General features: G+C 40.3%; 1 protein-coding gene across 1 annotated transcript in view; it reads right to left on the bottom strand.

The window, feature by feature from the left end:
- The window catches only part of pusl1 (pseudouridine synthase like 1), a 50,623-nt gene extending 34,558 nt beyond the window's left edge, over window positions 1–16,065 (bottom strand). The window contains exons 1-2 of the mRNA XM_062043677.1: window positions 16,027–16,065; window positions 4,886–4,945 (exon numbers count right to left, since the gene is read on the bottom strand). Coding sequence (XP_061899661.1) covers window positions 4,886–4,945; window positions 16,027–16,065 — 99 coding nt within the window. The remainder of the gene's footprint in view (window positions 1–4,885; window positions 4,946–16,026) is intronic.
- Between the last annotated feature and the right edge of the window lie 2,523 nt (window positions 16,066–18,588).

Here is an 18,588-nt window from a genome sequence, read left to right as displayed (position 1 = left end):
TGGCGAGACCAACACAATAAATTGTATTAGGATTTAATTTATTAACGTTAATCTTAACAGCCAAAAAGTTGCTGAATAATGTTTGTAGTCGCTAGCCAGGTATGCCCAAAACAAGAGTCGCTAAACCTAGCAGCAAAGTTGCTTAATTGCAACACACTCTAGGATTCAGGGGAATTAAGGATAATAAAGATATTAATTGTACAACTTTTTGTACTTTTTTTCTAGTTTTTTGAGTCGCCAGCCATGTATGGCCAAAAGTCGCTAATTGAATGCCAACGTTGCTTAATCGCCAACACACTGGGACTCACTGAAGGACTGACTGAATAAAAAAGATAATTAAGATAATTGTGTACTTTTCTCTTCTGATATTTTCTCTAAGGACCCCAAGCTATCTGCAAGCAGCAATAATGTCTGACAGACAGGAGAGCAGAGTGGTCAGTGATGAATGGCAAGGGAACAGGCTGATTTGTACTGAGGAGAAAGAGAGAGAGAGAGCCAATTACAGTGAAATATATTCCAAAAGAGCCAAGTGACTAGCTGAAGGCAGGGACAAATGCCTTGGAGTGACCAAGAAGAGTGCAAAGTACCAAATGGCAAAATGTGGGAAGACCAACAGGAAGATCTGCTTTTACCACTTATCTTCACAACCAAAAAGTCGCTAAATGATGTTTTTAGTCGCTAGCCAGGTATGGCCAAAAGACGCGAAATCTAGCGGCAAAGTCGGTCAATCACACAGTGAAACAAATAATTTTAAAAAGATAGTAATCGTACAATGTCTTGTACTTTTGTCTTCTTTCTTAATATTTCTCAAAGGACACCAAAATGTCGCTATCTGCAGGCAGCTTGCTAGCTATGATGGCAGCAACAATGTACCTTAGAGTGACTGACCAACAAGAGCTCAAAGTACCTAATGGCAAAATGTGGAGAGACAGACACAATAAATTGCATTAAGATGAAGAGAACTGTTGCTATTATTAATCTTAACATCAACCAGAAAGTCGCTAAATGTCACCAGCCAGGTATGGCCAAAAGTCGCTTAATTGGCCACACACAGTAACAGAGAAACTAACAAAAAAAAGATCATAAAGATAATAGTTGTACAACTGTGTGTACTTTTGTCTTCTTTCTAAATATTTTCCCAAAGGACACCAAAATGTTGCTATCTGCAGGCGGGAGCGTGCCTATGTTCCCCGGGTCCTATGTTCCCCGGGTCCTATGTTCCCCGGTTGTTCCTGGGTCTTTGTATGCGACCGGGGAACTTAGGACCCTTTTTCTAAAAAAGGGTCCTATGTTCCCTGCATTGTATCTGGCGAAATTGCGAAATTGTGCCCTGACCAAAACCATCCCTAAACCTAACCTGTCACAGGGCGTTGTGGAGCACTTTTTTTTGGCGAAATTGTGCCCTGACCAAAACTATCCCTAAACCTAACCTGTCACAGGGCGTTGTGGAGCACTTTTTTGGCGAAATTGTGCCCTGACCAAAACCATCCCTAAACCTAACCTGTCACAGGGCGTGCGGCAGCAGATAGAGCAACTCAAACGCGAACTTCCTTCCTTCGACAACTTAAACGCGTCTCTGTCATGCGTGTCTGCGTGCGTCTTACTTAGTCGCGCATTGGAAGCAGCGGGGAACATAGAACCCTTTTCTGGAAAAAGTGTTGTACGTTCCCCGCAGCGGGGAACATAGAACCCTTTTTTTTAAAAAGGGTCCTTAGTTCCCCGGTAGAGGGGAACATAGGACCCGGGTAACATAGGGACGGGGAACATAGGGATGACCCGCTGCAGGCAGCTTGCTAGCTATGATGGCAGCAACGATGTCTGCCAGACAGGAGAGAGTGGTCAGTGACGATCGAATCGAGAAAATGACAAAATGGGTCAAAGACCAAAAAGTTATTAACTGACAGCAGTGACAAATGTCAGACTGTAAACTTTCTCGAAAGAAAAGGACAAAATGGGAAGATGCTGATAATAACAGCAAAATGGAAAATATAAGAATTTCCAAGTAATGCTCAACTCAAGTGTGTGTGTGTGTGTGTGTGCGCGCGTTAAACTTCTTGTTGAATGATTTCAAATTATCTCTGAGTCTGAACTGAGGGAAAGGAAACCAAATTTTGAGCAGTCTCTCACGAGTTCAAAATACCAAATGAGGAGATTCTAAAAGAACAGACCGGTTTATGAAAGACTTGATGGGGGAGGGGCACAGCTAAGAATACTTGAGTGAGATTCTGTGATCCAAATTCGAGATAGAGCTTTTTGATAATGATAATTTGTCAGAGTAAGGTTGTGTAATCAAAATTTGAGAATGAGCTTTGTCAATCAATCAAGAATATTTGCATTAAGTTCTGTGATCAAAATTCAGAAACAACCTTTAATAATTGATAAAGAATATGTGAGTGAGGTTGTGTGATCCATCCAATTTGAGAATTAGCTTTGATAATAATGATTGAGAGCCTCTGGACCTCTGTGGATCATGGCCGCGGGGCCAATTTTGCCTGGCCCCTTGGGGCCTCTGTGGGTCGTGGCCGCGGGGCCAAGTTGGCCTGGCCCCTTGGGGCCTCTGACCCTCTATGGATCGGGGCCAAGTTGGCCTGACCCCTCGGGGCCTCTGGCCCTCTATGGATCATGGCCGCGGGGCCAAGTTGGCCTGACCCCTTAGGACCTCAGGCCCTCTGTGGGTCGCGGCCGCGGGGCCAAGTTGACCTGGCCCCTTGGGGCCTCTTACCCTCTATGGATCGTGGCCGCGGGGCCAAGTTGACCTGGCCCCTTGGGGCCTCTGGCCTTCTGTGGCTCGCGGCCGCGGGGCCAAGTTGGCCTGGCCCTTTGGGGCCTCTGGCCTTCTGTGGGTCGTGGCCGCGGGGCCAAGTTGGCCTGGCCCCTTGGGGCCTCTGACCGTCTATGGATCGTGGCCGCGGGGCCAAGTTGACCTGGCCCCCTGGGGCCTCTGACCCTCTATGGATCGTGGCCGCGGGGCCAAGTTGGCCTGGCCCCTTGGGGCCTCTGACCGTCTATGGATCATGGCCGCGGGGCCATGTTGGCCTGGCCCCTTGGGGCCTCTGGCCCTCTGTGGGTCGCGGCCGCGGGGCCAAGTTGACCTGGCCCCTTGGGGCCTCTTACCCTCTATGGATCATGGCCGCGGGGCCAAGTTGGCCTGGCCCCTTGGGGCTTAAGATTATTATTTTTGCAAAAGTAGTTTTGCTTGGGTCGCGGCCGCGGGGCCAAGTTGGCCTGGCCCCTTGGGGCCTCTGGCCCCCTGGGCCTGGTAGGCCCGGTCATTAATCCACCTATGTATGTGCTGCGATTGCTTTAAGAACGTTGCGACAGCTGCCGTACAGGAGGTGCGTTGCTAGCTTGGTTGCTATGTTTCCGATTGGTCATAAAAGTGTTCGTCATGTGTTTGTACCCTGCTCAAATCTCTCAGTAAAGTTATTCATTGGATTATACCTTTTGTTTTGAACTTTATTACACCTTGGAGCGCTTTTTCCGGTGCATTGTTTTCCTGCTTTCGCTATCTGCGCCTAATGACTGAGCTACGTGACGTCATTTCTTGTGATGTCACACGGAGCATTTCTGGTCGGGACGGGATTTCAGGGATTCGAATAAAGAACCAACTCTTTTTCTTTACTATAGTGGTCTCGATAACGGTTACCGGTTCTCAAAAAGGGATTCGAGTCCGAGGACTCGGTTCTTTTCTTATCGAACAACCGGGAAAACCCGTTTCGAGTATCATCCCTAGTGCCAAGTGACATCAACCACTGACCCACAACGTCTGCAGTGCAGCTCATCATTCACAAACATCACTTGACTCTTAAATTTTAAAGCGCAGGAAAATACTTTTGTGAAGACGGACTGTGCAACTTCTAAACCATCGGCGGCAGAGGACACTGCTATTATCTGCAAGGCTATTCAGGACATGGCACCACACGTATCCATCATGTAAATAAACAAAAGTGTTAGAAGTTAACCACATGCTGGTAGAATCTGTATGGTCATGTTCGTAGTTGACAAATCTTATGAAGTGAAGTGACTGAATGATTATTGACACAGACTGACAAGTGTTTGAGAGAAAAAGCCGTGTGCGCACCACAAAGAATGTGTCGGAATTGATCCTGTTGTTGGCACAAGATTGACAATAAAAGTTAAAAAGAGTGTCGTACTTTGTGACTATTTCTGGGCGCAACAAAAACACAATACGCTGAAAAACAACACATACAGTCATTCTTTTTAGAGCGCACCGATATATTAAGTGCACAATATCAGTTGTCATGCCTTGGTTGTTCTTTTTCTCACAACCATTTGTGCGTTTCAAGCACAGTTTGCTCGCATGTGTCCAGGGACCCTCCTCGGCAAAAACTGACCTATCACAGCTCTGCGTCGCACACCAAGGCTTTTTGGGAGGTGCACGTAGGCTCCACAGGGGTTGGAGGGGGACCATGAGAGTATACACCAGACTTAAGTGATCTTTTATAATGTTGGCTGCCATGAGTAGTAATCTGTGAGGTTGTGGGGAAAAAAAGCAAACATGATGCGTTGTTGAAATGAATGCGCCGCATAGCCCTAAAAAGATCAAAATACGTAAATATTAAATGTTATTATAAATGTTACTACCTTACATATATACTTACAGGTCTATAAAACTTAATGGAGGTGTTTTTAAGGGTTTTATAGGCAGAATAGAGCTACTGCCATTGTAAGCTGACCTTTGATGGCATGTATTTACTATTTAGAATGCATGAAAAGAAAGTATGTCCTTCAAAATTATTGTGAACCATAGGCAACATTCCAAAAAAGCGCACTTCCCCTTTAAGTCCCACAAATAACACTAAAACACACACCAGTTTACAAATGAAGTTTTGATACAAGTGTTATAATACATGAACTGTCTTACCTCAATGTGATCTTGGACTCTTTGACCCAGGTCTGTGTCGCAGGTACTTTGACTGCACCGCTGGGGAGAATTACAACAAGTTTTACAGGAAGTAAACACGTTAAGAAAGTAGAGTAGCATACATGTATTTACTTCCAATGTATTGGAAAAAGACAAGTTGTACAGGAAGTAAACATGTTAAGAAAGTAAAGTAACATACATGTATTTACTTCCAATGTATTGGAAAAAGACAAGAAGTTGTACAGGAAGTAAACACATTAAGAAAGTAAAGTAACACACCTGTATTTACTTCCAATGTATTGGAAAAAGACAATTTGTACAGGAAGTAAACAAGCTGTACAGGAAGTAAACATGTCAAGAAAGTAGAGTAATATACATGTATTTACTTCCAATGTGTTGGAAAAAGACAAGAAGTTGTACAGGAAGTAAACATGTTGTACAGGAAGTAAACATGTTAAGAAAGTAAAGTAACATGCATGTATTTACTTCCAATGTGTTGGAAAAGACAACAAGTTGTACTGGAAGTAAACAAGTTGTACGGGAAGTAAACGCGTACATGTATTTACTTCCAATGCATTGGAAAAGACAAGTTATACAGGAAGTAAACATGTTAAAGGCCTACTGAAATGAAATTGTTTTATTTAAACGGGAATAGCAGATCCATTCTATGTGTCATACTTGATCATTTCGCGATATTGCCATATTTTTGCTGAAAGGATTTAGCAGAGAAAATCGACGATAAAGTTCGCAACTTTTGCTCGCTGATAAAAAAAAGCCTTGCCTGTACCGGAAGTAGCGTGACGTCACAGGAGCTAGTATTCCTCACAATTCCCCATTGTTTACAATGGAGCGAGAGAGATTCGGACCGAGAAAGTGACGATTACCCCATTAATTTGAGCGAGGATGAAAGATTCGTAGATGAGGAACATTACAGTGAAGGACTTGAGAGGCAGTGATGGACGTATCTTTTTTCGCTCTGACCGTAACTTAGGTACAAGCTGGCTCATTGGATTCCACACTCTCCTTTTTCTATTGTGGATCACGGATTTGTATTTTAAACCACCTCGGATACTATATCCTCTTGAAAATGAGAGTCGAGAACGCGAAATGGACATTCAGTGCCTTTTATCTCAACGACAATACATCGGCGAAATGCTTTAGCTACGAGCTAACGTGATAGCATCGTGCTTTAACTGCATATAGAAACAAAAAAAAAAAACCCTGACTGGAAGGATAGTTAGAAAATCAACAATACTATTAAACCGTGGACATGTAAATACACGGTTAATGCTTTCCAGGCTGGCGAAGGTTAACAATGCTGTGCTAACGACGCCATTGAAGCTAACTTAGCAACTTAGCAACCGGACCGCACAGAGCTATGCTAAAAACATTAGCTCTCCACCTACGCCAGCCAGCCCTCATCTGCTCATCAACACCCGTGCTCACCTGCGTTCCAGCGATCGGCAGAAGGACGAAGGACTTCACCCGATGCGTTTGGCGGCCCGGAGACGTAGGAAGTCAAGGTGAGGTCGGCGGCTAGCGCGTCTGCTCTCCAACAAAGTCCTCCTGGTTGTGTTGCTGTAGTCCGCTGCTAATACACCGATCCCACCTACAACTGTCTTTTTTGCAGCCTTCATTGTTCATTAAACAAATTGCAAAAAAAGATGTCCAGAATACTGTGGAATTATGAAATGAAAACAGAGCTTTTTGTATAGGATTCTACGGGGTACCATAACTTCCGTTACTCTGACTTCGTCACGCGCAAACGTCATCATACCGCGACGTTTCAGCCGGATATTTCCCGGGAAATTTTAAATGTCACTTTATAAGTTAACCCGGCCGTATTGGCATGTGTTGCAATGTTAAGATTTCATCATTGATGTATAAACTATCAGACTGCGTGGTCGGTAGTAGTGGGTTTTAGTAGGCCTTTAAGAAAGTAAAGTAACATACCTGTATTTACTTCCAATGTATTGGAAAAGACAACAAGTTGTACAGGAAGTAAACATTTTAAGAAAGTAAAATAACATACCTGTATTTACTTCCAATGTATTGGAAAAGACAACAAGTTGTACAGGAAGTAAACATGTTAAGAAAGTAAAGTAACATACCTGTATTTACTTCCAATGTATTGGAAAAGACAACAAGTTGTACAGGAAGTAAACATGTTAAGAAAGTAAAGTAACATACCTGTATTTACTTCCAATGTATTGGAAAAGACAACAAGTTGTACAGGAAGTAAACATGTTGTACAGGAAGTAAACACGTTAAGAAAGTAAAGTAACATACATGTATTTACTTCCAATGTATTGGAAAAAGACAAGTTGTACAGGAAGTAAACATGTTAAGAAAGTAAAGTAACATACATCAGTGTTTCCCACACATTCATTTATTTGTGGCGGCCCGCCACGAAAGGATTACGTCCGCCACAAATAAATAAAAACGTTTAAAAATTTAAAAAAATAAATAAAAATAAATTTTTTTTATTTTTTTTGTCCTGTCCAGCTTCACAGGCAAATCATATAGTTGATGTAGATGCCCATGTCGGCTGTTCAGATTTACTTTACAAAAGAGAAGTGTAGGATACTTCTCTTGTTGCCTTATTTGTATTTGACTTTATTAATAGTATTTATATTAGAAACACAACATGTGTATATAAAAAAGGGTGCAAAGTCTGCAGGCAGTAGGAAACACATGGTTAAGTGTAGGGAGTAAAACTGATGGCAGTCTAAAGTTCAAGATTTTTGGAGCTCTTTGTTCAGTGGATCAGATGTTTGATGAAGCTCTGTGTCTATCTACCACCACTACTGTTTTCTGTTTATTTGTTACTGACTGTGGCAGGACACCCCTGCCTCTGTTTCACTTTATGTTGCTGGTAAATAATATGGTTGTAGTAGGAGGCTAAAGTTAAATTATTTAGTATGCACTAATTAAAGGGGCAGAGCTTTAAGAGACATTTTAGCTTTTATATTTTATAAGATATATTTTTTGTAAGAACCACAATTAATAAATATATTTCAGTGAATAACTTATTGTTCAAATCTGTATATAAATATGTACATAAAGTGTTGTAATTATATTGTAAAATGGATGGATGGATGGATAGATGGATGGATGGACGTTTAAAACAAAACTGTTATTATTAATTAGTAAGTATAAATTTTTTGAGCCTTTTTAGAGAAAATCATATCATTGTAGTAAATTATGCAAATTACTTGATGATGTCATGGTGACCACGCCCAAAGCCACGCCCCCACCGCCACAGGTATCTTGGCAGTTTATGGGAAACACTGTACATGTATTTACTTCCAATGTGTTGGAAAAATACAACAAAATGTACAGGAAGTAAACAAGTTGTACAAGAAGTAAACATGTTAAGAAAGTAGAGTAATATACATGTATTTACTTCCAATGTATTGGAAAAAGACAACAAGTTGTACAGGAAGTAAACATGTTGTACAGGAAGTAAACATGTTAAGAAAGTAAAGTAACATACATGTATTTACTTCCAATGTACTGGAAAAAGACAACAAGTTGTAGAGGAAGTAAACACGTTAAGAAAGTAAAGTAACATACCTGTATTTACTTCCAATGTATTGGAAAAAGACAACAAGTTGTACAGGAAGTAAACATGTTGTACAGGTAGTAAACATGTTAAGAAAGTAAAGTAACATACAGGTATTTACTTCCAATGTACTGGAAAAAGACAACAAGTTGTACAGGAAGTAAACATGTTAAGAAAGTAAAGTAACATAAATGTGTTTACTTCCAATGTGTTGGAAAAGACAACAAGTTGTACAGGAAGTAAACAAGTTGTACGGGAAGTAAACGCGTTAAGAAAGTAAAGTAACATACTGTACATGTATTTACTTCCAATGTATTGGAAAAGACAAGTTATACAGGAAGTAAACATGTTAAGAAAGTAAAGTAACATACCTGTATTTACTTCCAATGTATTGGAAAAGACAACAAGTTGTACAGGAAGTAAACATGTTAAGAAAGTAAAGTAACATACCTGTATTTACTTCCAATGTATTGGAAAAAGACAAGTTGTACAGGAAGTAAACATGTTGTACAGGAAGTAAACATGTTAAGAAAGTAAAGTAACATACATGTATTTACTGCCAATGTATTGGAAAAAGACAAGTTGTACAGGAAGTAAACATGTTAAGAAAGTAAAGTAACATATATGTATTTACTTCCAATGTGTTGGAAAAATACACCAAAATGTACAGGAAGTAAAAAGCTGTACAGGAAGTAAACACGTTAAGAAAGTTAAGTAACATACATGTATTTACTTCCAAAGTATTGAAAAAAGACAAGTTGTACAGGAAGTAAACATGTTAAGAAAGTAAAGTAACATACATGTTGTCTTTTTCCAATACATTGGAAGTAAATACATGTATGTTTCTTTACTTTCTTTTAACATGTTTACTTCCTATAAAAAACGTGTTGGTTTTTTTCAATACATTGGAAGTAAATACATGTATGTTACTTTACTTTCTTAACGTGTTTACTTCCTGTACAACTTGTTGTCTTTTCCAATACATTGGAAGTAAATACAGGTATGTTACTTTACTTTCTTAACGTGTTTACTTCCTGTACAGCTTGTTTACTTCCTGTACAACGTGTTGTCTTTTTCCAATACATTGGAAGTAACAAGTTGTACAGGAAGTAAACACGTTAAGAAAGTAAAGTAACATACATGTATTTACTTCCAATGTGTTGTAAAAGACAACAAGTTGTACAGGAAGTAAACAAGTTAAGAAAGTAAAGTAACATACATGTATTTACTTCCAATGTACTGGAAAAGACAACAAGTTGTACAGGAAGTAAACAAGTTGTACAGGAAGTAAACATGTTAAGAAAGTAAAGTAACATACATGTATTTACTTCCAATGTATTGGAAAAGACAAGTTGTACAGGAAGTAAACACGTTAAGAAAGAAAAAGTAACTTACCTGTATTTACTTCCAATGTACTGGAAAAAGATGAGGTAACGTGCCTGGTTTGACATGCTCGTTCTTTCTAGATCATTAGTTGTGCATTTGTACACATGGCGATGTTTCATGATGACAACATTACTGCTGAAGGTCGTGACACACACACACACACTCTGGTGTCTGTAGTCAGAAGTAGCGACTTCACGTCACGCTGCAGATTAAAAGATAGTTTGAGGTCCATCTAAGGTTTTAATAGTCAGCCATCATTTCTCTAGTTTAACACTTATTTCAACAGCATTCTTCCCGCAGGTCTTCTTTGCCGTCCCTTTTTGATGACGTCATCATATCCCGCTGTTGTTTTTTTTACATTAAATAATATACAAACAAATCTACAATTTTCAGCATGGGCAGTTTATATAACATCATAAAAAGTAAAACAAGGACAAAAACAAACTAATAACTACAAAAATAATTTAAAAGCTAGACCATTATTTAATGGCTTTATTATCTGGTGAAATATTGCACCTTTCACTTAATAGTTTTAAATTAGTCCACCATTGTGAAGCAAATATTTATATGGATGACAATAATTATGAGATAAAACTCGAGCTTGATTATTACATTTCAGGTATGAATATATAAGATTATTTTTAGTGTGTGCATGCCGGTTTGATAAAGCATTCTCAATATAGCAAAAGTGTATTTTTTTCACATTTTTCAAGAAACACATCACATGTTTTGCATTATTATTATTACCATTATTATTTCTCTACATATTTAAATTCAATCAAAAGCCAGCACATGTGGTCTTTTCCTGACTCTCTTGTTATCGTGCTTGGTGACTTTAACAAGGGAAATTTGAGCCAGGAATTACCAAAGTATAGATCGACAGTTTATTAAATGCACGACCAGAGAGGAGAACACGCTGGATCACTGCTACACTACATTGAGCAAGGCTTTTCATGCAGTCCCGCGCACTGCTCTTGGACTATCAGATCACGTGATGGTGCACTTAATCCCTTCATACAGACAGAGACTGAAACTGGCTAAACCTGTTATGAGGACCATTAAAGGCCTACTGAAATCCACTACTACCGACCACGCAGTCTGATAGTTTGTATATCAATGATGAAATCTTAACATTGCAACACATGCCAATACGGCCGGGTTAACTTATAAAGTGACATTTAAAATTTCCCGGGAAATATCCGGCTGTAACGTCGCGGTATGATGACGTATGCGCGTGACTAAGTCAGAGTAACGGAAGTTATGGTACCCCGTATAATCCTATACAAAAAGCTCTGTTTTCATTTCATAATTCCACAGTATTCTGGACATCTTTTGCAATTTGTTTAATGAACAATGAAGGCTGCAAAGAAGACAGTTGTAGGTGGGATCGGTGTATTAGCAGCGGACTGCAGCAACACAACCAGGAGGACTTTGTTGGAGAGCAGACGCGCTAGCCGGCGACCTCACCTTGACTTCCTACGTCTCCGGGCCGCCAAACGCATCGGGTGAAGTCCTTCGTCCTTCTGCCGATCGCTGGAACGCAGGTGAGCACGGGTGTTGATGAGCAGATGAGGGCTGGCTGGCGTAGGTGGAGAGCTAATGTTTTTAGCATAGCTCTGTGCGGTCCGGTTGCTAAGTTGCTAAGTTAGCTTCAATGGCGTCGTTAGCACAGCATTGTTAACCTTCGCCAGCCTGGAAAGCATTAACCGTGTATTTACATGTCCACGGTTTAATAGTATTGTTGATTTTCTATCTATCCTTCCAGTCAGGGGTTTATTTTTTTTGTTTCTATATGCAGTTAAAGCACGATGCTATCACGTTAGCTCGTAGCTAAAGCATTTCGCCGATGTATTGTCGTGGAGATAAAAGGCACTGAATGTCCATTTCGCGTTCTCGACTCTCATTTTCAAGAGGATATAGTATCCGAGGTGGTTTAAAATACAAATCCGTGATCCACAATAGAAAAAGGAGAGTGTGGAATCCAATGAGCCAGCTTGTACCTAAGTTACGGTCAGAGCTAAAAAAGATACGTCCATCACTGCCTCTCAAGTCCTTCACTGTAACGTCCCTCATCTACGAATCTTTCATCCTCGCTCAAATTAATGGGGTAATCGTCACTTTCTCGGTCCGAATCTCTCTCGCTCCATTGTAAACAATGGGGAATTGTGAGGAATACTAGCTCCTGTGACGTCACGCTACTTCCGGTACAGGCAAGGCTTTTTTTTTATCAGCGAGCAAAAGTTGCGAACTTTATTGTCGATTTTCTCTACTAAATCCTTTCAGCAAAAATATGGCAATATCGCGAAATGATCAAGTATGACACATAGAATGGATCTGCTATTCCCGTTTAAATAAAAACATTTCATTTCAGTAGGCCTTTAAGTGTTTCACCGCCGAGTCTGTGGACGAGTTGCGTGCTTGTTGGGAGACGACAGACTGGGAGGCAATTGGAGCGGCCACGGACAATCTGGACGAGTATACGGACACTGTGACCTCATACATACAGTTCAATGAGGCGCGCATCATTCCAACGCGCACCAGGGTTTGTTATAACAACGACAAGCCCTGGTTCACACCCAAGCTCCGACAGCTGCGCAAGAAGGAGGAGGCTGTGTGGAGAAGCGGGGACCGAAGTACATACAGAGAAGCGAAGTACCACTTCAACAGGGAAGTGGAGAAAGCTAAATCTGTGTACTCTAACCGTCTACAGGAACAGTTCCGCTCCAATGATTCTGCTGCAGTTTGGAGAGGTCTAAGGGCCCTTACGAACTATAAGCCCAAAACCCCCCAGGCCCTGAATGACCGGACTCTCACTCAGAGCCTCAACACACATTACTGTCTTCATGACCGGCCTTCAGCTCATCAAAGCCATGCTCCCCCACCATCACCCTCCCCACCAATGCCAGCACTTCATTAAGGGAGTTAAAGGACTCAAAGGACTCCAAGGACATCACAGGACTCCAAAAACATCATAGGACTGTAAAGGCCCTCTCCATCAAAGAAGAGGATGTACGCCAGCAGTTCTTGAAGCTGAATACGCGGAAGGCCCCTGGGCCGGATGGTGTCTCCCCCTCCACTCTCAGACACTGTGCGGTCCAGCTGGCTCCTGTCTTCACTGACATTTTTAACACCTCGCTGGAGCTATGCCGCGTGCCGTCCTGCTTTAAGACCTCCACCATTGTCCCTGTCCCCAAGAAAGCACGGATCACAGGACTAAATGACTACAGGCCGGTTGTGCTGACGTCTGTGGTCATGAAGTCCTTTGAGCGCTTGGTCCTGCCCCACCTCAAGGACATCACCGCCCCTCTCCTGGACCCACTGCAGTTCGCTGGCCCTCCACTTCATCCTGGAGCATCTGGACTCCCCAGGAACCTACGCTAGGATCTTGTTTGTGGACTTCAGCTCTGCCTTCAACACCATCCTCCCTGGACTGCTACGAGACAAGCTCTACCAGCTCAGCGTGCCCGACTCCCTCTGCAGTTGGATCAATGACTTCCTGACAGACCGAAGACAGCACGTGCGGCTGGGGAAGATTGTCTCGGACAGTCGAACCACAAACACTGGTACTCCTCAGGGCTGTGTACTCTCCCCCTGGCTCTTCTCCCTGCATACAAACTGCTGCACCTCCAGTCACCAATCTGTAAAACTGCTCAAGTTTGCGGATGACACCACCCTCATCGGGCTCATCTCGAATGGCGATGAGTCCGCCTACAGGAGAGAGGTGGACCGGCTGACGTCCTGGTGCAGCCTCAACAACCTGGAGCTGAACGCCCAGAAAACAGTGGAGATGATCATGGACTTCAGGAAAGTCACAGCCCCACCATCCCCCCTCACCCTGATTGACTCTTCCACCCCCGTCCCCATTGTGGACTCCTTCCATTTCTTGGGCACCACCATCACCCAGGATCTCAAGTGGGAGCCGACCATCAGCGCCCTCATCAAGAAGGCCCAGCAGAGGATGTACTTCCTGCGGCAGCTGAGGAAACTTAAGGTGCCGACCGAGATGCTGGTGCAGTTTTACTCAGCCATCATCGAGTCCATCCTGACCTCCTCCATCACAGTGTGGTTCCCGGCGCCACAGTCCAGGATAAGAATAGACTGCAGCGCATCGTACGTGCTGCTGAGATGGTGATTGGCTGCAAGCTCCCATCCCTCCAGGACTTGTTCTCCTCCAGGACCAGGAGGCGTGTGGGTCGGATCGCAGCTGACTCTTCTCACCCTGGACACAAACTATTCTCCCCTCTTCCCTCAGGCAGGAGACTACGCTCCATCCAGACCCACACCTCCCGCCACCTGAACAGTTTTTTCCCCTCGGCCATCCGGCAAATGAACAATAACTCCTAACAGTAGCTCCTTGAATTCCTTGAATTCCTTCTAAGTCTATCTGATAGCTCAGTCACAGCTCTTTTTATTACCAAATATGTGTTGTATGTGTTTTATGTTGCACGATTGCACCAAGAAAAATTCCTAGTTTGTGAACCCGTTCTCAAACAATGGCAATAAAACTATTCTGATTCTGATTCTGATTCTGATTCTGATTCTGATTCTGATTCTGATTATTCCTTGATCCTGGTCAGAAAAGTCATAATGTGACAATTTCATTTTTAAATCAATTCATCATCCACCTGAACAGCGGAATTACTTTTTTCATTTTCATTTATTTTGTTTGAAACACAACTGGCCTCAAAAATAATACCCATTAAAATTATTTCAAACAAAATAGCACTACTAAAAAAAGGAGTCAAGGGGAAATGATACAAAAGCCAAAAGCAGCGAAGTCGTCACGTTGTGTAAATGGTAAATAAAAAGAGAATACAACAAATCCTTTTCAACTTATATTCAATTGAAAAGACTGCAAAGACAAGATATTTCATGTTCACACTGAGAAACCTCTTTTTTTTCCGCAAATAATCATGAATTTAGAATTTAATGGCAGCAACATATTGCAAAAAAGGCATTTTTACCACTGTGTTACATGGCCTTTCCTTTTAACAACACTCAGTAAAGGTTTGGGAACTGAGGAGACACATTTTTGAAGTGGAATAATTTCCCATTCTTGCTTGATGTACAGCTTAAGTTGTTCAACAGTCTCCCTTCTGATATTTTAGCCTTCACACATTTTCAATGTCTGGACTACAGGCAGGCCAGTCTAGTACCCGCACTCTTTTACTATGAAGCCACGCTGTTGTAACACGTGGCTTGGCATTGTCTTGCTGAAATAAGCAGGGGCGACCATGATAACGTTGCTTGGATGGCAACATATGTTGCTCCAAAAGCTGTATGTACCTTTGAACATTAATGGTGCCTTCACAGATGTGTAAGTTACCCATGCCTTGGCCACTAATACACCCCCAACTGGGAACAAGGTGTGTACCAATGTGGGTGGCCCTGGGAACAAGGTGTGTGAAGGGTCTTGCCCTGGGGCTGGATTTGAACCAGGAACCCACAAGTTTTGGGATGCTATACATTCAGACGTGCGGCCAATAGTTCCCTGCTTCACTCAGGTAAAGGTAATACAACTTCCTGTTCTTGCACAAAATACAGAGTACTTTAAGGCCCCTATTTTAAGTGATGATTTTACCCAGAATGCAATGAGACAGTTAAAATGGCTGCCACTGTGTACCCACATCACATTGCTCTTTTTGTTTTTTGGTTCATTTTATTTAATGTTATTTCTTTATGACAGGGGTGTCCAAACTTTTTCCACAAAGGCCCGCACACTGACGAGTCAAAGCATTCGGGGGGCGTTTTGATATTTAGTTTTGTTAAAAAAAAAAAAGTAGGAAAAAAAAGAATCTAAAACAGACATAAATTTACAGACAAAACAATGTGTCTGCTTCGTATTAATTATTAGTATTAAAATAAGCTACCATATTTGCTTATTATTATGCTTACATTTTTACTGTTCTTTTTTTGTCTGATTTTATTTCGACAATATGCCGCGGGCCAAAAAAACTTGAGCTGTGGCACACTTTGGACACCCCTGCTTTATGAAAATAAATGACCTAATTGTTTGGAATATTTACTTGCAAACAATGTTAGGTTGAGGACAACCATTGTTAAAACCATGATTGTAGTAAGTATTCTCAAACATTATTTAGTCTTTTTCAGACAGTAATAAAAACAACCACTATTGTGAAGAAAGTATGCGAGAGGCGGTATAATTTATCAGTAAAGTGAACCAGCTTACTCTTGCCCACAGCACATCCAAGGTGATCCAAAGTGTCATCTATGGACTACAATGGATATATTGCACTTACCAGAGATGCCTTGTTGGAAGTGGTCCTGATATACCTTTACTAATCTTACTCGAGAAGACATCCATGGATTGTTGACATTTTGCTCAGGTAATCAATCAGCTGCAGGTGTAGCACGCCAAATGTTCACAGGAGTTTGAAAAGTTGTTTACCAAATGTTTACTTATGTCCTTTTCTTAAAAGATCCAAGTTATTGTTTCCTTCTTACTTGTCTTCTCCAGAAGATGAAGGTTTGTACTTGTGTAGTGACTGTAGTCACTAAGACTTGGATGTGGTAGATCTTAACAATAATATGCGTAGTTGGGTGAGCTTACCGTTTAATAACACGGAAAGTTACAAAACAAAACTGTACTGATAAGAGAAATAAACAAAAAAGTGCGAACAAAAAAACAAGGCATGATTCCCTTGTGGATCAATAAAGTTTGTCTAAGTCTATGATTCTCCACCTAACACCTGATTGCTAAGAGAGATGTTGGCAAACTTTCAACCATGAGAACCGATTGGCAGTTTTTATGCAAACGAAAATATCACTCCACTGGCAGATGGACTAGAAAATGAGTCAAAGAAAACATTTGGATTCACTTTAAAAAAAACATCAATTTTACTTTTAAATGTTTTATTTATTCATTTTTAACCACTTGTCTGGTTCATTATTCTCATATGGAAAGGAATTCAAGCGTAAACACAATTTTGTATCCACATTTTTATTATGTCAAAAAGTTATGTTAGTTTTATTATTACTTTTTATAATCATATATATATTTTATTCTTAGTTGTGTAAATGTAAATTGACCCTTTCTGCATCTTGTTTTATAACTGCTACCTAACATTTGTATTGGCATATTCACATATTCATATTCACATATTCATATTCACATATTCATATTCACATATTCATATTCACATATTCACATATTCATATTCACAGCAGAACATTCCAGATCATTACAAAGGAGGTTTAGGACCACACAAATAACAACTTGTTACTATAGTATGGGAAGCAAATTTCAAACATTTTAGTTAGTTTTATTTTCATTAGAAAAGAATGTTTGAAGCACTTTACAATGGATTGTTTTTACTAGTATAAACAAAACATCAATAACACATGTCCAAGTCCCCTTTCTTTGATTCCAGTTTGCTTGGGACTACAAAGATGTTTTCTTGTCAGTGTATAATATTATCCTTAGTCATGTTAATATTCATGTTAATATTCATGCTTTATTTGTTTTGAACATGTTACTCTCAGGAAGATGACATGAAATAGGAGTGTATTTAAGCAGAGTTTATTCAACCCTGACCTTTCCTTTAGTTTCTCAACCTCCCGTGTTTATTAAATGTCCTCATTGGTCAAAGAAAGGAATGAATCATCTACAATAATAAATTATTCAGTAGTGAAATAAAGTCATCTGCAATAATATATTATTCAGTAGTGAAATAAAGTGAGGAATGTAGTGTAGTGAATGTATTTGTGGGGTCAATTAAACGCTCAACAAAACATAATTGATAAATAAAATAAGTATAAGGAATAAATCGATGGAAAATAAAAATAAAAAGTTAAAAATAAGAGCTTAAATATGAATGAATAAAGAATAGATTATTGTGTTTACTTCTACAGTACTTGTAACTGGAAGTTACTGCACATTTGTTTTAAATATGTGCTATTTGGATTTACACTGGATGAAAAATCATTTGAAAAGGAATTTGCAAACACATTATACTATTGCAGGGGTCACCAACCTTTTTGAAACCAAGGGCTACTTCTTGGGTACTGATTAATGCGAAGGGCTACCAGTTAGATACACACTTAAATAAATTGCCAGAAGTAGCCAATTTGCTCAATTTACCTTTAACTCTGTTATTATTAATAATTAATTATATTTATCTTTGTGGAAACACTGATCATCTTAATGATTTCTCACAATAAATATATATAGAAACAGATAAATATCAATATGCAACACTTTATTTTTATATTTTCTCTAAGTGCACATTTTTCAAATTGAACATTTTCAAATGATCACTTCTAAGACAGTCTTGTGAAATCACAATATCCCATTTTAACTAGCTAGCCACTAACATTTTTTAACAAATCATGAATTACTTTGCACCATGTTTGTACAAATAATAACTCATGTAAAATACAAAAGTAAACTCTCAAATTTTTAAATCATGTCACACTTTGAACTGGACACCAAATCTGTTATCTGTTTCTTTGTCAGTTAGTGGAAAGCCTGGCATTGCATGCTGTTAACTAGTGTGTTGTACTCTGGTGTGTAACTTGACACTGCAACTCTGAGTGAGTCTTGCAGATGTGCATCAGTGAGGCGTGTTCTGTGTTTGTTCTTGATGAAGTTCATGTCAGAAAAGGCTGATTCACAAAGATAAGATTTTTCCTCATTGTTTGCGGAACCTTCTTAATCTTTTGGACATATTTTCACAGCAATCTGGCCTTAAGTTTAATTATGATGAATGTAAAATGTTAAGGATCGGAAATC

The sequence above is a fragment of the Entelurus aequoreus genome, linkage group LG01 (genome assembly GCF_033978785.1).
Source record: "Entelurus aequoreus isolate RoL-2023_Sb linkage group LG01, RoL_Eaeq_v1.1, whole genome shotgun sequence".
NCBI lineage: Eukaryota > Metazoa > Chordata > Actinopteri > Syngnathiformes > Syngnathidae > Entelurus > Entelurus aequoreus.
Note: the sequence above shows the minus strand (reverse complement) of the source record. Positions and strands in the feature narration are given on the sequence as shown.